Source organism: Falco punctatus (assembly GCF_963210335.1).
Source record: "Falco punctatus genome assembly, chromosome: 7".
NCBI lineage: Eukaryota > Metazoa > Chordata > Aves > Falconiformes > Falconidae > Falco > Falco punctatus.
Genome location: NC_137587.1, coordinates 31692530 through 31710874, shown reverse-complemented (window position 1 = coordinate 31710874; position 18345 = coordinate 31692530). Strand labels below are relative to the sequence as shown.

General features: G+C 38.6%; 1 protein-coding gene across 10 annotated transcripts in view; it reads right to left on the bottom strand.

Annotated features, from left to right (window-relative positions):
• Nucleotides 1-18345, bottom strand: part of UNC79 (unc-79 homolog, NALCN channel complex subunit) — a 131289-nt gene that overhangs the window by 55098 nt on the left and 57846 nt on the right. For 7 of the 10 annotated variants that reach the window (XR_013929593.1, XM_080396229.1, XM_080396234.1 and 4 more), the window contains 7 exons: nucleotides 15597-15779; nucleotides 14623-14785; nucleotides 11528-11680; nucleotides 8834-10051; nucleotides 6510-6617; nucleotides 2135-2251; nucleotides 68-151 (listed from right to left, as the gene is read on the bottom strand). Coding sequence is in view for 9 of the 10 variants with exons in the window: in XM_080396229.1 (XP_080252355.1) it covers nucleotides 68-151; nucleotides 2135-2251; nucleotides 6510-6617; nucleotides 8834-10051; nucleotides 11528-11680; nucleotides 14623-14785; nucleotides 15597-15779 (2026 nt within the window). In the remaining variant the exon portion in view is untranslated. The remainder of the gene's footprint in view (nucleotides 1-67; nucleotides 152-2134; nucleotides 2252-6509; nucleotides 6618-8833; nucleotides 10052-11527; nucleotides 11681-14622; nucleotides 14786-15596; nucleotides 15780-18345) is intronic. The other 3 variants (XM_080396231.1, XM_080396233.1, XM_080396235.1) reach the window with 2 other exon arrangements.

The following is an 18345-nucleotide window of genomic DNA, read 5'->3' as shown; positions in this document are numbered from 1 at the left end:
GGTACTAACCAAAATACTTCCTGGCAGTCTTAGCAGAAAGATTAGGTCAAATGGACACTGAACTAACCTCTGATTCTTAGTGGTGGTCCCTCCAAGTCAGGGTTTAGGCAAACGGGGACATTGCATAGCCGCTTTCCATGCTGTATCTGCTCTGTGAATAAATACAGAACTTCAGTCTCCAGAAATACGAATCCAGCATCTGCCACCAGCACCACAAGACTTTTAACAGTTAAAACAAGAGAAAGACAAACAAAACAGATACTGAAAAAAGGAAAGAGTTAATTTTTTAAGCACAGAAAAGAGGGGAGAGGGAGGGGGAGAAAAAGATGAAAGAAGTCCACAAAGGAAAAAGACACAGATAACCTAATACCAAAGAAGGCATTTTAGGGAAGTGTCATTAAACAAGAAAGGATGTGTTAGCCATAAAGATTCAACAAGATATGGAAGGAGTCACAAAAAGAGAAAGACAGTGTTTAGAAACACCAAGAGACTAGAAGTCAGGTATAGTTTGTGCTAACAGAAGCTAGATACAAAATTATTTCATTGTACAGATAGCAAGCTTGGGAAAAGAGTGGTTTGGAATAAGAAATTAAATAGACACAGACACATGCTACCTACCAATGTAAAAAACAAACAAACAAAAAAGCATGCATGAACCAAGCATGCATCATACACTTATGTGGGATAAGACTGTTTCCTAGTTGTTATACCTGCAAACAATGAGTACTAAAATTGTGGTGTGACATTGAAATGACAAAGTCACATTGAGCACTTGTCCTGAAAAAAAAACACCTGTTTTCTGTCCAAATATTAATTTTACTTTGAAGCTAATTGTTGAAAGAGAGACTGAGATGCAAATCTTTCCAGAAAAGAACACTTCATTTTGCATCTCCATGCCTGGAGGCCTTTAGCTGGAATGAATGTTAGAGGGAAAAGTCATAGATGTTGTGAAAAAAGCTGGTGGACTTGGAACAAGATCAACACAACAGGGTTCCTAAGTGGTTTTGAGTACTGACTTGTTCCTCTTGAATACAGGCTAATTACTTTTTGCAGAATGAAAGCGGTAACTTTTTCATCTCTAAACCCTTGCCTGAGAAAGTAGGTGATACCAGCTAAGTCTCTTCAATAAATAAACTTACCTGCTGATATGACAAAGAAATCCGTTGTTATCATTGAGAAATTCTGACCTTCATGATTTAAAGCTCTCATGCTGAGCATGCTACTCAGATGCAGTAGAAAGGATAATCCTGAACTATATACAATACCTTTAGCCATTCTTCATCTACAAGATTTAGTTTGACAGAACTTGATGCTGAAGACTGAATTAAGCAAAAATTTTAATTCAGCTGTCCACAACTGGCAATGAGACATTCATTCAGCATGCTAAGTTCCATATAATGTTTTAACCATTGCTTTCAGTGGATGCATCTGGACCTGCTGATAAATTCCTAAGAAGCATGACTCTATAATGTCGCTAATAGTAAGATGGGCAATAAACTATCTAGCATTTATTATAAACCAGAATGAAATCATCATCTAGTGACAACTGCTATGAATTTGGCCATAACAGAAAATCTTTCGTAGAAGAAAAAAAAATCAGAACACTTGAGTAATAAAGAAATTATGTGCTTAATTCAGTTTTCATTGCTTTGCATTCATTTTAAAGGGAGCAAAAGCAGGTCAGTGAGTGAACAGAAACTTCAGGTGTTCAGCATGAGCTGGCAGAAACTTCTCTAAAGAGAAACAAAATGCTGATACGAGGCGTAACTCCTTGGGTACCAAGACCATTGTAAACATACATGCAAATAAAGGATTCCATGCACCAGGGATAAAATCCTATGTCTAATGAAATCAACAGTGATAGTTCCATTTCATTCAGTGAGGCCAGGAAATAATCCAAGTGATATGCAAAATTGCAGGGACATCACTGTACTAGAGAGACTACCTCCCAAATATCCAACTGCTCAAATTCACACCAGGTGAGAATCTGGTACTCACTATAAAGTTTCACTTTAGACTTGAGACTGAATACTTATCTGCAATGGTAGAATAGAAATAGTCACTTTTAAAATGGATTGATAAAGAAAGTAATTGGTTTAGGAAATAGAAATAAAGAACAATAAATGCAGCTCACCAGTATCCCAAGTGCTGATATTGTGGGGAGCACTAGACTGGTGTTCCAGCTGCCTCTTCATTAGCTGGTTCATTGTCAGAGCTCCCAAAGAGCCTCTTTTCATTTGTCTGAACTGAGCTGCAAGTCAGAAATGCAAAAGGATTTCAGGGGCTCAGACAACATGTAAAACTACCCTTATTTCCTGATCTTACAAGCCAGCATGAGATAAATACTGAAAGGGCAATGACTGCTTGCTCTAAGGATCTTGCTCAAGTCAGTATGTACTTTTCACACAACTACACCAGGTACAGTTCTGGCCCCAATGACATTAGTCATAAGTGACTTGGATTCAGGATATTATCCACTGTGCCAACTGTCAATACCTTTTTGTCTCCAAATATCATAAAAGCTCTTCAAAATACTTGGTATCTATGAAGTGTAAGACAGTACCCAAAAAAACCATGCTGACAGGTGATAAACGTACACTTGGATCTCACTCACATACAGTGTACCAAGGAAGGAAACTCAGTGTCTTCCCTGCGAAGTTATGGAGGACTGCTCTGTCTGTGCTCACCATGGGAAAACAAATTCACCGACTCTGTAGCACCAGCACCCTTCATGGGTGGTGCAGCCTGAACAGGACTCCTAAATACCCACCACTCAGGCATAACACCTGCACATCTCTCTGAAGTGTGACACCAGCATGCCTTTGAAGATGGGTCCTTTTTGTAAATTCTCTGTCATTCTTCTTACACAGAGCTATCAAGCAGCAAGCAAGCAATTTTTCCTCATCCGACTATTTACAATACTTCTCTAAATGGATATTACTGTTTGCTTTAAGAGATGTGTCTTCACTGGATAATGTTCACACACACACACATGTTCACACACACACACACAAGAAAGAAAAAGAAAGAAAAAACCCAACCACCACCAAAAAAACAATTGTCGATTTAAAATTTAAGACCTTTTTGGTCATGTATTTTCTCAGCGCTTAAATGGAGGAAGAAACACATCATATATAACTCTTGACTCTCTTTTTTCTCCATTCATAGGAAAAGTCAAATTGAATGAAAATAATAGATTCACTTTCACAATTGAGTCTGAGCAATAAACTTCCACCACTAAAACCAAAATCACTGTTTACAGTATGAAGACAGAGTTTTAAGGCCTGCTTGAACAAGGCATGTGAGACTGCTGAGTTGTACCTCCATGCAGGCAAGCTTTTAAAATGTTACCTTAAGTGTATGTTTACCTGCTTTCCTCAGCAGGGCCTTAAAGCAAGGGCAACAAAGCAAAATCTTCTCCTAATGATTATTTTCATCTGCAACTACAGTCAACATTGTTACAGAGAGTATTAACATAGTATCAGGTAGTTCCATTCTAAAATTCCTAACACCACCCAGCTAAGCTCTGAAAACAATCCACATTTCCCATTATTAAACTTGATGAAGAAGTACAGACAAGGGATAAACTACAGCTTTCAGAAAGCTCTGAGGGGTTGAATGCCTTCTAAACTTACTCTAGCTAGTTTCTTTCCAAGAGTTTCAAATTCAGAGAAAGCAGAGTACTCCCTAACAAAAGAAATATGGGCCTTCAGTAATAGTAAACACAATGATAACTTCAGTGGGAATCTGCACACTGCAATTATTTTATTAGGTAAAGTATTTTACATTTTCCCTCTTTATATCCTTTCAATATATCACAGTTCATTTAAACTCTATTTTTGGTCCAAGTACAAACTTCTCCAGCATTGCTGCAAACCAGACATTGTATAACTGAACTTCTGAGACTGAGCCAGACCAAGAGACCATTCCATGTTTCACTTTTAGAAGTTACACTGCAGCTGCCTTTTACAGCAAATTATGAGAAAAATAAAATTTCCATTGTTTCCAGGGCAAGGATTTTTAAATAGATGCTTTATCACTTTATCAGGCATAGAATTTCCTGATGAAAGAACAGCAATTAATGTTAGAACTGACAAGACTGCTTGGAGTGTAGATGACTGTCAAAATATAGAAAATTATCTCTGAATTTTCTTAACAGCTTTTGCAAATGTAATTAAAAAAATGTCATGCATATTTCACATAATCAGGCTATTATTGAGCAGGTCTGGATTTCCAGGGTTATTTACTTGATTTCTCAAGGACAGCCATGATTTCAAATACTGATAAGAAAAAAAATCTAAAAAAACAAAACCCCAGGTTGCTGCCAGCCCAGTGTTGGAGCCAGGCTGATTTCTGTGGGCCAGTACATGACTTTTCATGCCTATGACTGACTATTGGCATAGGGAGGGAAGTTTTCCTTGATCAGGTTTTCTACAAGAAACCTGAAAATCATGACAAGATCAGTTCATTTAGTAGCTGGTGAGCCTTTCATATGTTAGCTAGCGATCTGGTCAATCATCCCTCCGTTGCTGTGGAATTCTCTACTCCAGAAGAGAAGTCCAAAGTCAAAATCTTCCTATCACAGCTTGATGAAATATGCCTTCTATGGCCAGCCACTGGCTGTACAAGTAGTGTTATCTGTTTCTGTTACAGAAATGCCTTGTGCTCACAGTCCTGATTAGGGCTTATTATGCAAAGCACTGTAAAAACACATAGTAGAAGTTCAAAAATATTTCAGTCTAAATGGATAAGAGACACAATGGAAGCATTCATGTCCCTTTTTGCAGTTGGAAACTGAGGCATACAGAAAGAGGAAAGGCATTTTTACAAAGGAATGTAGGCTCAATGTCATATAGATACTATTCCCAGTTTCATACATGAGAATTTACAGGAACACCTAGCACTCAGCGAAACCAGAGGGAGATTGGTCTTAACTGGCACCTCTTTAGCTGCTTTAGCAAGTGACATCTGTATCATTAGGTGGCCAACAAATGTACTCAGACTATGAGATGCACACGAGACAAGATTCTTGTGGTAAAACTGGAGAGGCAACCTCTAATTTGGAGTGCTCATCTAGCATGTCTAAAACAACATCTTCCTTTAACAGGCCAGACACCCCTTCCAATCAAATCAGCAAATGCTGAATTCCAGAAACTAAAATTCAACGTTTCTACAGCAATCTGAAATCACAGCTTAGCAAGACAGTTGAGCTGATCTAGCAGGTCACTGGTATCAAAGCAGGTCATCACGTCCCCTCCCTTTTCTACTAGTCAGTCTTGTCTCACCAACCTTCAGATGTGTTACTTAACTTTACCTAGATTGACACACCATTCTGGATTTTGTCAGAGTTCTAAGATGCCTGCACTTTCCAGTGTTGCCTACATCTGCCCTGTCAAGCCATGTGTCATTATCTCCTTAAACCAACCCAGTTCACTTTCCACTGAAATGGGTATGGGAGTGCATTGGGTCTGGCTGAGCCCCACATCAGCCCCCACAGTGCTGTGCTTGTACTGGTAGCTAGAAGGGTGGTGATAACACACCAGAGTTTTGGCCACTGCTGAGCAGTGCTTGCGCGGCATCAAGGCCACCTCCCCCACCTTCCCCCCCCTCACCAGTAGGCTGGGGGTGGGTGAGATCTTGGGAGGGAGCACAGCCAGGACAGCTGACCCAAAGGGACCAGTGGGATAGTCCACACCATCTGACCAGCTATAAAAGCTAAGAGAAAGGAGACGGAAGGGAGGACATCCATTATTTACAACTGTTGTTTTCCAGAGCAACCATTATGCATACTGAAGCCCTGCTTCCTGGGAAGTGGCTGAACATGATCTGCTGATGGGAAGTAAAGAATAACTTTTGGTTTAATTCACTTCTGGGCACACGACTTTTCCTATTGCTTCATTAAACTGCCTTTATCTTGACCCACATTTTTTTCTCATCTTATTTTCTCCCGCCCTGTTCTGCTGAGGAGGGCAGCGATGGAGCGGCTTGGTGGGCACCTGGCATCCAGCCAAGGTCAACCCACCACAGGGAGTCTCAGATAAATAGTTGCTGTATTTCAGTGAGCAGCTGAGGAAGTAGCATTTCAAGGCATTTTTAAAAAATTACAAGAGCTTTTTTTCCTGAACTACAGCAAGAAATGTACTGAAGACCATGCTAACAGCCCTATAGAACCCTCATCCTCTGCTTCTGTGTACTGACAGTTACCAATGCTTTCGCTCACTGGAAAATAAACATTCAGCTTCAATGAAGTACTGCTTTTAGCAGCTACCTATTCTAACTCAAGAAAACCACATTTGTCAAATTTACCACATCGCAATAGAAAATCTTGCAGCCACTAACTGCTAAAATCCTGCTGACCATCAGAGATTTAACAGGTCTAACGATATCCAACACAGCTGTACTTCCAAGAATCAATGAAACTCAAGGGAAGGCATTTACCATACATGATACACATCTGATGTACAAATACAGCAACTTAGATTTAATCCTCAAACCAGAGGTAAACTTACTTGATATGGAAGAGTGACTACTTGTCTCTGGGACACCTGCTTCAAGAGTCGGTGCAGATGATGACTCTCTTGGCATTTCCAGTGTTGAAAGTCCTTTGGTAGCAGGGTCTGCATGTGAAATTTGTGCTTAAACTTTCAGTATTTAGAATCAGTGTGAATGTCATAACAATTTTTATAGAGGCACAGGAATCTACTGGTTAAAAACACTTTTATAAGGAGATTTCTACCTGTGCTTTTTAGAGCTCAGAACTAATAAATGCACAGAGTTTGATTTTGATCCCACTCATAGAGCGATTATCAGAACCACCAACACAGAAATAATAGAGGTACCACTGAGGTAAGTTAAAGTGACAGCTTAGCACCTTTTAAAAGCCTTATCCCCAACATGTTACCAGTTTTTATTCAAAAGGCTGCTGATCAAGCAGTTGATCCTTAAAGAGTCAAAGAGTTTAAGATTCTATCATTAAAAAAAAAATAAGCCACTAAAGCTAAAGTTTTTATTTTATGATGACTGATACTGTCAATATGTGAAGAATAAAGCAAAAAAATTTTCAAGTGATGGCTGGTTTCAGCATAACCTATAAAAAGTCTGTGCTGTAAAAAGTCTCAGGCAGGAAACTGTGTAGCCCAGCATTACACACTTGAAGAAACAACCCGTTTGGACATTTAATTCAGAGATCAGTTCTTCTGAAACATATGGAAGTATAATAGCCAGAAAAAGCTTGACTAAGACTGAAATTATCATCAGCCCATTATGATGGTGATATTAAGCCTACTAAAATGAATTACAACACTTACATTTTAAAATAGTAATCAATAAAGCTAAACAAAGCAAAACAGAACATAAGAGATACATTAAACTACCCAATACCTAGTTATCTGAACTGCTAAGTGAGCACTTATTAAGTCATTGTGAATGTTTTATGCTCCCTTTGGATGACATACGTAGATGCATGCAGCCAAATGGCCATCATATAATCCTAGGTTCCATGTGCTGTTTCAGAACTGGGACAGCTCTCCCAAGCAGTTTCAAGGATGACAGTCTTAGTTACTGCATGAAAACTGGCCCTTACTAACAGTTAAAAAGGCATTCAAGTTTAACTGCTCAATTATCTCATGGCCACTCTTCTCTAAGCACCTCTGTCAACAGTTCAAAATCCCTTGGCTTTTTTTTTTTTTTTTACAAAGCTCCAGTAGTTCCTCAGCTTACTGGAACCACAACTGGGATGACAGGCCTGAAACATAAAGGGAACAGCATAACTATGATCACACTGAAGGATTTCTCCTTGTAAATGTGGAATATTGCAATAGGAAATTATAACATGGTTCCCTCTGAAGCAATTAAGAAAGAAGTAGTAAGGTCAGGAATGCATAAATACTCCCCCCTTACTTCACCAGCAACAAAGAACTGAGGCCTGAAGGATTCTTTCTTTTTTTAATTAATATGTTAAAAAAAGACTAGTACAATTCTAATAACTGAAAAAAAACCTGAAAAATCCCAGCAATAGAAGTAAAAAGGCAGCAGCATACAGTTCTTGCATCTGTTTGACACATCCAGCTGGAAACAGAGGAAACAGCTAGAACACTTTCTTTCCACCTGAAAAACTTAGTAACAAAACCCTGTATTGAAATGATCTGAAAAAAACTTGGGATACACAGAAATACTGTATGGCTTTCCCCATGCTTGAACTTTAAATCTGTAACAAGCACAAGTCATGTAAACTTTGTGGATACCCAATACAAAGAAGGCTACAAAAAAGTTTTACTGTAGAAAAACAAAGTATCTGCGTATGCCTGATCCTAAATTCAAACTGTGGTTAATTCCAAGAGCTCTTAGTTCTGAAGTCTAAAGCCAGCTCAGCTTTACACTTTGTCATCCAGTCTGCTTTCCTCTGCCTTGCTGAATCCACTTTGCAGATGAAATGAAAGCCAAAATCACTACACATAGAAGAGAATCAGTGTGGCATGGACTAGATTAGCAGGATAAAAGGCAGAGAAGTATGACAATTTCTATGACTCCCCACATAAAGAGGCGATGGAATTTCACTCCCTAACTTGGATATCAGAACCAATATTTTTGTCACTGAGCTCTACCTCCTTTTCAAATGTGCCCTCACACATGCACAATACCCATATGGTTAGTACCCTCACTGTGAGAAGCTGTTAGTACCCTCACTGTGAGAAGCTAACACCTGAGAACATTCAGCTAGCTCAGGCCACATTAGATGCTATATACACATATAGACATCTCTCCTTACACTGGTCTGTTACTAAAACCTTCATGCAGTAATAAGCCTTTTGACTGGGTCAGTGATTGAGCTCACCTGTCTCCTTCTGCTCTCCCAGCTTGTCTAGGATGTTAAAGGAAATGTCCAGGTATTCTCTCTGAATAGCACTCACAGCAATCTTCCTCTGCTTCCTCTGGCGAGGAACAATCTGAATCTTAAATTCTGACTCCTCAGCCTCCTCTTCTTGTTTCTGCTCCATGGTTTGTTCAGTGTCGGACTCTGCGTTGATATCAAGTTTATCACTTTCTGTTTGGTTTTCAGAATCCTCGGGGACTTTAATAAGGACTGTCTTCACATTTGGGCTTGGAATTGCTCCACTAGGTCTAATTTCCTCCACACTGAGCTCAGAGTTATCATCAAGGGACATTTCTGGAAGGGCAAATGACTTCTGCAGCAGGTCTCTTTTCTGTTTCAGTGTTAGTGGGTTCCCACAGGACATGTCCTGAAGTTCTGGCTTAACTGACTCTGAAGAGTCCTTTTGATCTTTGGGAGAATTGGAAAGGGTGTCTTCTATTCCTGCTGAAGTACTGTTGCTTGTATCCTTAGAACTAAAGTCTTTGGAGCAATCTTCAATGCTGAACTGGACCAGCGGAGTTGTGCTGAGGCTGAGTGCAGAGACATTGATAGGAGTTGAGGGAGATGACACAGTGGTTTTGCCAGAGACCTCATCAGTCAGCTGGTTTGTTGTTTCTTCTTCATCGCTCTCCACTATTCTAAGGGGAGGAAGTGGTTCAAAGACTAAAGAGTCGCTGTCTGAAGTGGAGAGTACTGAATGCTTTTCAGGACCCGATGTTGAGTCAGAGGACAAATCTATCAGATCTAAATCTTCTTTGGGGCCAGCAGGCTTAACTGGAGAGTCCACTTTCACTTCATAGGTTTCCATGCAGTTTAGCCTAACTTCTGGTATGACGGGTCTTCTTGTTTCCTGGAAACTCTCTGTACGAGGAAGATTTTCTTGTGTTTCTGCATTTTCAGCTTTAGTAGAAGAATTCTGCCGAGATCTTCCATAATCACTCTGCCTGTGTATGGCATAAGGAGCAGGGACAGGTGGTTTTTCTAAGTCACACCGGTCTATGCAGGACTTCCTGCGATGTTCATCTAATGAAAACAACAGGGAGTCTGCATTCCCTATATCAAGAGATTTTTGTTTTAGAGAGCGTAGTTTTTTTTTCTGAATGCTTTCTTCTCTCACACAGCGTAGAATACTGTCTTGTAAGGCCCCAGTCTCTCTATATTCAGCCAGCTCTATTTCACCTGATTAAAACAGAAAGAGCTAATACTACCTCAGTTGGAGACTTTTGGCAGATATCTTTTTTTTTATCTTACAATTTAACATGACTGGCATTTCAAATACAAACTCAGCATTAGTCAAAATTGTCTAGATTTTGTTTTAACCTTTAAGCCACATTACATAGATTTTTACAATGAACAACAAAAAAACTACTGTTTGGATAACAGGGTTTATCTAAATTCCATCCAAATTATAATAATCCTGGACAGATGTAACCTGAAGATAGACTGTTTAACCTTACGCATTGAAAAGAAGATGGCACAGGCAAGTAATTTCTACAAACACTTGGGGACGGCTGCACATCATGGTTGAGGCATGAGAGATGATGGAAGAAATGAGCTACACAGAACACCAAAGAGGTTTCAAAATAATTTTGGACTACAGCATTATGGACATCATTTGAACACCAGCATATATTAGAGTGCACCTGCATGTTATTTACTGCAGCAAAGTGGGCTTGAAATGGATGCTATTAACTCAAGAAACAAGGGTAGCAATAGCAGTGAGGATGTAGCAGCACAAGCCTGAAATCAGACAGGTCTTTAGAGAATTCTTCCCCCAGTGATCCTAGACCTCAGCAGAGTCTAGCAACTGTGACACCAACATAGTCATACCTCCCCATCCAAGGGAGGAGTAAAGTGAGCACAGTTATACTTGCTGGTACTACCACTGCATTGGTATTTTGGTAGGTGAATACATTCACTGTGAACATTTTAATAGGCTATCACTGTTGTTGTTATTATGAATAACATATTTTCACATAAAGCTGAATATTCCTGATCATTGTTATCCCAGTATTTCAAAACGCTCCACATATGATTTGCCATGCAAAAAAAGCAGTGAGAAAGTTGATGTAGTTGTTTGCTCTAGTCAGAATCATTCCCCACCCTGTACAAAAACCTGGAAGAAAAAAAGGCAGGTGGGTGATGGTGGAAATCTCTCTGATTTTTTTAGGGTATTCATTTCAGAAACCTAAATTTGAAAACAAAATCCCTCCTGTTTTTTGAAGCTACCAAATGACCCTTATTACCAATGGAAAACTGTAATATTTACAGCAGCAATGACAAATTTGCTTACCCTGAGTCCCACCTGCTCAAAAAAAAAAATTAATTTCTGAGAAAAAATAAATTTGAGGAAAAAATCTTCAGCCTAATGGTAGAAGAACAGTGCAACAAATCCTCTTCACATTTTTACATTCAAAAGAGCTTGAATTTTCAGAAAACAACTGCTGATCTTAGCTATTTTTGAGTGCCTACTTTGAGATTCCTGTAAGAAAATTCATTCAGGAAATGAAGAGTGCATGCTTTCAGAAATCAAACAGAATACTTGTATTCAGTTTAGGCAGTGTAACAAGCTCTACAAAGAAAGATGGTAGCTTGAAACTAAAGAGTAGGAAATTGTATTTCTGCATGAGTTTATATCAACAAAACAATTCATACTTCTCTGAACATTCATCTCAACTGGTTGATATTTCACCATTTTGCTGCCACCAATTCTTTTCAGTCTTGCAAAGAAAGTTTGAGATTCTTTATTGCAAGGTCCAGTTGGTGTATCATGAATATCAGATTCATCAAAAACACTGTCTTCCTCTGCTGGAGAAAAGAAAAAAACTTTATTACTTTTAAGAGCATGCAATTCCTGAATGAAGAGCTGTCTATGTAACAAAACCTCAGCTAGTTTCAATTAAACGTGAATTAGAAAACAAAGAAGCACCTGAAGTTTGCAAGAAAATTTATATCCCAGGTACCATTTTGCCACTTTTGTTACATCTTGAATTAAGGTCAGAAAGGACAGAGATAAATGAAACATGGGTTACAATGCAACAAAAGTATACCAAAACTTTTACCATTCTAAGCTGATTTTTTTTCTACTGGTATAAATACAGATTCTTTAGATGGAAGAAATACAATAGATCTGAACACTAACTTGAGTAAATAACTTGTATAGTGCTCAGTGAGAAGTGGTAAATTGAAGAAGATTGAAATTAGTACAAGAACTGCGAGGTCAGTAATAAACCAGCAAAACAGGAAAGTGAAAAAGGAAGAAAGGGATAATCTTGGGAAGCTGGTAATAGTAATAGAGTAAGACCTAAGAGTATCAGTTATGAAATTACTGGTTTAAGTAGTTACAGTAAAACATTATGCTCTAATTTGAGTCCTGCTAGTTAAAAATGGCAGAGAGTAAGAAAGATCCAAGTCTATTATCTATCAAAAAATAACCACATCACCTGTATGAAACTGCTATTAAAAAAAGGAAACAAAAAGAACAAAAAAATCCGTGTCTATCGTGTCTAGTGATTCACCTCCAAGGAAATAAGAAACTCTAGTTGGAGGATAAAGAAAAGAGAGCACTCAAGAGAAGAAACAAAAAACTTTGCCTTGTTTATTCTAGTAAGCAAACATGGACAGGAAATGCATTTGGTGTCTAGGAATGAAAAGGCAAGTAAGCCAGAGTTAAAATGGCCAAAACCTGAAGAATTAAACTTTAATATCTTTTAAGAATTTTTAATTTAAGAATTAAACGTTAATATCTTTTGCTTTGAAATTGCTGGAAAGTTTCTACTACACGTGAAACTATGGAACCTAAAAGCATCAGGGATAAGATACCTAACTGATACAAAAAATCCAGAAACATCAATCAAAGCTGAGAGTAAGAATTTCTACAGGGACTGGGTTTAGGAAGTTAGGAGATCACTTTTAATATCATGTCCTATGTGTCTAACTCCTCGCTCTCCTTGGCAACAAATGCGTCTTCTCACAACATTTATCATCAGCTCTACAACACGCTGTACAGTCACCACGATCCCCACAACAGTTTGACAAAAAAAATTAAGAAAAAGATTCAACAGTGGGAAAATCCATCTTTAGCATAGGGATTCTTGCTGCCTGACAATGAAACCCTCATCTATTCATCATTTAAACACCACCCTTGATGATGACAACAGCACACACACTACCTGACCAGCACTAAACAAGCCTCCTTAGAAAAGGTGGGAAAGGCTTCAACTTTGCAGCTCCCCATGGAATTATACTGGCTGCTTCTTGCAAGTGAAAGAAAACTTTTCTACATCCTCTTTTTTCTGCAGCACTTCAGCAGAGGAGAATCAGCCCTATGATTAAGTCAGCATTTACAGAGCAAAATTTGCCCATTTATGGTCCTTTACCCCTGAGAAGCCCAAACCCCTTCAACAACAGCTTTGAAAAGTAAGTAAATATTATTCCCCTTACTTTAAACATAGGGAAACAATGATGAAGTGAGACACAAGGCCACCCAGGGAATCAATGTTGGACATGTGATTGGAACAGAGTTTTCTAAATCTAACTTGGCACTTACTGTGAACAGCAAGCTGGGTACTTAGGCACTTCGCTTTGTCTTAGAAACATCTCAGAATCAATCCAGAAACTGAATGCATTTTATGAATGTATTATTATTACCCTCAGCATTATTAAGTCATTATGAATTAAGTCATTAGCTCAAAACAAATTCATAGTAAGTCTATAGTTATCTGAATTCTCTTAGCCTTCCTCTAGCAATATAAAATGTCCAAGTGAGTGAGTATATGCAACACACCATTTACATCCATTTTAAGGCTGCTTTAATTTGCTAGAGCTGAGTAATAGAGTGTTCACATAAACAAAATTTTGTGTCCTTGTTCTGCTGGATATCTTTTCATGAGCAACAAGCAGGAAAAGGGGGAAAGGTATTGACATGCATAAAAGGGGTGCTTCTTGTGTTCTTTGAAAGAAGAGTTTGCTGCACACTAGGCAGACTGTTAGAGAAGACAGATGTAAATAGCAAATAGCAGCTAAAAGGCAAAATAGTTGAGAGGCAGCTACAGATTAACATCAAAAGAACCTGTTAAATTTTGATCATAAATACTTATCACATAATAAACTTTGCAATTGTAAGGAACTATACTCAGTGACACAATGTTATTTCAAGCCCCAATCTTACACCAGTTCACACCATGACAATACCTCTGCTACAGCTAGCAAGCACATACAGAGTTAACAATTGGACACAGACTCTAAGGGTTGAACCATTCTCTTCTGCCTTTAGACACCCACATCATACACATCTGCATGTAAGCTAGTCAACTTCACCTCCTTTTACAGAGAAAAACAAACTATAGATTAAATTCATAATTTTCTCTTTTCAACATCAAATATTTGCTACTATGCCATGTTATTATAAAGCATAATCAGAATGCTGGTTGGACAATTAGTGTGAGGGCACGATCAGTTAATATTGTCATAGAAAAGACCAAGGACTATCCAGGCATGGCGACTGAACTACTAAGTCTAAGGTAGTTAGAGAGATGTTAGACTGCTGTGCTATGCTTAGCCTACAGAGAAATTGTGAATTTCTTTTACTCTAGATGGCTACAGCTGGTCAGGTAAGTCACATCTTGGACTAAATTTTGAGTATTACGTTCCAAAATTCAGACCATATTTACCCATCTCTACAACATCTGCAAGACTCAATGAATTAAAACAATGGCTATCATACAAACAAGAGTGTTAAAAGTAAGTACCTTTTTCCTTTTCACTGTATCGGCTTATGTTACTGTTGTCACTATACAAAGGACCAGCAGTTGCATGGGGCTTGCAGCTGTGATATTGAGCATTGAGGGTATTGACTGTGATGTGGATTAGGTGAAGTACAATCTTGCTGATTTCACAGTCTCTGTAGGGGTACTGTTCAGTGAAAAAGAAAAACTTCAGCTTTTCTCCTTAGATAAACATAGGCAGCAAAATAGAAAAATTACAATAATATTGTCAGCTTGATGCCCTTTGCCTTCCTTTGATCATACATTTCTAAATACATCATGAGAAGCAGGACTGCTTTCAACTTTGTACACAGAATTATTTAAAAATTTAAAAAATATCCCTATTAGTAACATTCAATATATTGTTTTCTTGACTTTTATATGACAAAGCCAAATAACACAAAAGGTCTCTCATCAGAACTGTTCTCCAAGTACTCTATTTCAATCAGCATGTTAACATTCATTCCTAGTGTCTCTACTTCCTTGTACACTCTACAGACCTGCTAAAAATTTGTTAAGCTTACCAAAAGTATTCACAGCTCCATCGTAGGGCATAAATGCATCATATTTTAACAATACTTCCTAAAAAGCAACACTCAGCTAAATACAAGCTGCTAAGCTGACCCCTCCATTTAAAGCTACTGATTTTTTTGTAAACTAAGTCTAAATTACTCAAAATACTGTTTATTGGAATTTAATACAGCATTTTCCTATTTTCAAATCCGTATCTTTCCTTTTCAGGTAACCATGTCAAAGACTATAGGCAGCAGAAGTAATAGGTCAGTAGCACAGATGAAAGCTTAACTACTTCAGACAGTGAAATTAAATGTAATGAGTAATCAATCAAAAATGTTCTTTACAGTTATTTTCACTTGCAGTACAGTTATGCATTCCCTACAATAAATCTCAAACTGAAGTATAAATTTTAATGTGGACAGCATCTTTTTAAGACCACTTACCTTATAAAGAATGACAAGCAAAGCCTTTAACCACATCTGCCGGATGTGTGGTTTGAGGGACCAGAGGGAGCAGCGAGGAGGCTGCTGAAAATAATGCCTTAGCTGAGGACAAGTGCAATATTTCAACACCTGCACCACCAAGGGAAGAAGGTGTTTTCCCAGGTTGATGTTATAGTCCATCACCTGAAAAGAATATTACCACAGGAGTTAGCTCACCAAAATAAAATCCACTGATGTTGAAAAGCAAAATTATTAATACAGTTGAGGTACTAGTTAAGTGAAAAGAAACAAGATGTTTTTAAGGAAGTCTCACTATCAGTTAGAAACTTTCTGCCAGCTTGGCGTGTTCTCATTTTAGCTAGACAGGTACAATGAAAAAAAAAAAAAAAAAAAAAAAAAAAGGTGACACGTTCTGAAAGCTCTCATCCTGCACAGTCTAAATTTTAACATACATTGGCAAGTTCATAAAACATATTATGCTGGGATAGCCTTGTATTATAGTGTAAGTTGATCGTGCTTCAGGAGTCAAAACCATATTAGGTACATCCCCTGTTTAACAGATAGGATGCAATTGTGGGGTTTGCAGCGAGGTGTGTGTGTGTATATTTTGGTTGTTTGGGTTTCTTGTATTAACAATGCATTTCCAGTTTTCATTATTTTCTCATCAGGCTTGCAACATTAGCTGCTGGGGGGTTTTAAGCCTCACATTTTGGAATCAGGCAATGAGACAAGAATCCCACTCTTCACTATAGCAAAGGTAAAAGTGTGTCTGCAACGTCACACAGAAAGCCTAAGCACACAAATCCTAAAGGATCGAAAAATAAAGCTAATGAAAAATATCTTGCTTTAAATAAAATGCTCAAAAATTTTAAGTGGTAGTGTTGCTGTAGAAAGGTTGCTGTTATTACTACTCGTCATAAGCCTTGACACCATCATGACCTTTGAAGAGTGTCATGCTATTTGGCGCCTATCCTAGAGGTTTGAATCCCGATGGTTAGGTGCAGTGTGGCCACATACTCCCACTACCGTGACACAGCTGTGGTTTTGATTGAAACTGCATTGCTATTTTTCATTACCTTCTCATCAGTCTTGCAAATCAGCCATTTTTATTTAAAACCATATGTCCTGAAATCAGCAGCTAAACTACATCATAACAAGGATCCACAAAGCCCTTGTCTTATGCTAACCTAGACTGGCTGACACCCAGGAAGGTATAACATTGAGCCAAGCAAACTCCAGCACAGCCCCCAAGATCTAACACATCCGTGCAGTTTCAGTGGCCTTAGTGTGCTTTGTCAAGAGCCCTGGACATCTAAACAGACACAAACATCAGTTTCATCCACATCATTCATTTCCTTCAGGTCTGTATTTCTTTTTTTAGTTTTATTTTTATTAGAACAAGGGGAAAAGCCTAATTTACAAACACAGAACTCATCTCTCAAGTCCCCTCCTGAACAAGCTGACATTTAAGTTTTTCCCTGAAAAATTCTCTAGTTCAATGTGCAGCTGTCTCAAATTTTTGTGTTGCAGGCATAGAGCTAAACAGATGAATCTCATGTCCATCCATGTAGGGTTAGCTTGTCGAACAGATGATATATGATCACCAAATATGGTCCTACACTGTGATGCCTTCTCCCCTCAGCGTGTGATACAGTTACATAGCATGGTTGGGAAAAACTCCTCTGTACAAGGAAGACAGAACCCTGCCTTAGCACAGCACAATACTGTAATGCAGACGTGTCTGAAGCTGAGCAGACCCATTTTTGTCTGTTTTGTCACAGTAAGATCTGGAATAAATGATGTTGCAAAAGCTGAGCAGAGACCAGCCTAGGGTGCTGAGCTGAGCCCGCACCCCGACAAGGCTGGGACAACATTGCCACCATGCGGGGCAGCACCGCAGCGACTGCAAACACCAGAACTTGGCCACTCCTGCTGCGGGGAGAAAAAGACATTGTATGCTTTCAAGCATTCCAAATACTGAGATTTCATGATGCAAAATACTAAGAATTTTTTTTTCTTGAGCTGACCATTCCAGCCAAGATTGGAATCAAAATCAGCCTAATGAACCAGCCTAGTGAACCAGCAAGTCAGCCTAATCCCAACCTTTATGGAGCTGACTGAGGAAAGCAAATATTTATGACTAGGGGCGGAAGTGTATCCAAAATTGATCCGAGAGCCCATACTGAGTTTTCACTCCGTAAACACATCTTCAGATTGCAAATAGCATTTTGCTAGCATCAAAGGTGATTCCCAACACAAAGCAGCCCTACACCTAAGGAGAAAAAAAAAAAAAAAAAACACAACCCAAAATATAAACTAAAGTTTTGATTTTTGCTACATGGAGAAAAACCCTGGTCTACTGAAGTTTTCAAACTCTATTTGGCATCAGGGGAGTCAGGATTCAACTATGAAACTTTTCAAACAGAAATGGTGAATTTGGCTATCATGAGATGTTTTAAAGGCAGAAGAGGAAAGGCAGGGGGTCGTATTCAGAGTTGCAATAAGTAGTACTTCCAAAAATCAGGTCAATTATGAACACTAAAGTTCGGGAATCCAAACTTGGAAAACGTAGCCAAATGTGGAAGACACTGCCCTGTGATCTGAACTGCCACTTCCAGACTCTCAATATAATGGTAAGCAGCCTCAAGGTCCTTTTACATGCCTCTGCTTAAAGCTGTACAAAGATGATTACTACCACGTAGCAATGGTGTTTGGAGACAAAGGATCACGATGCATTTGCAGCTACCCA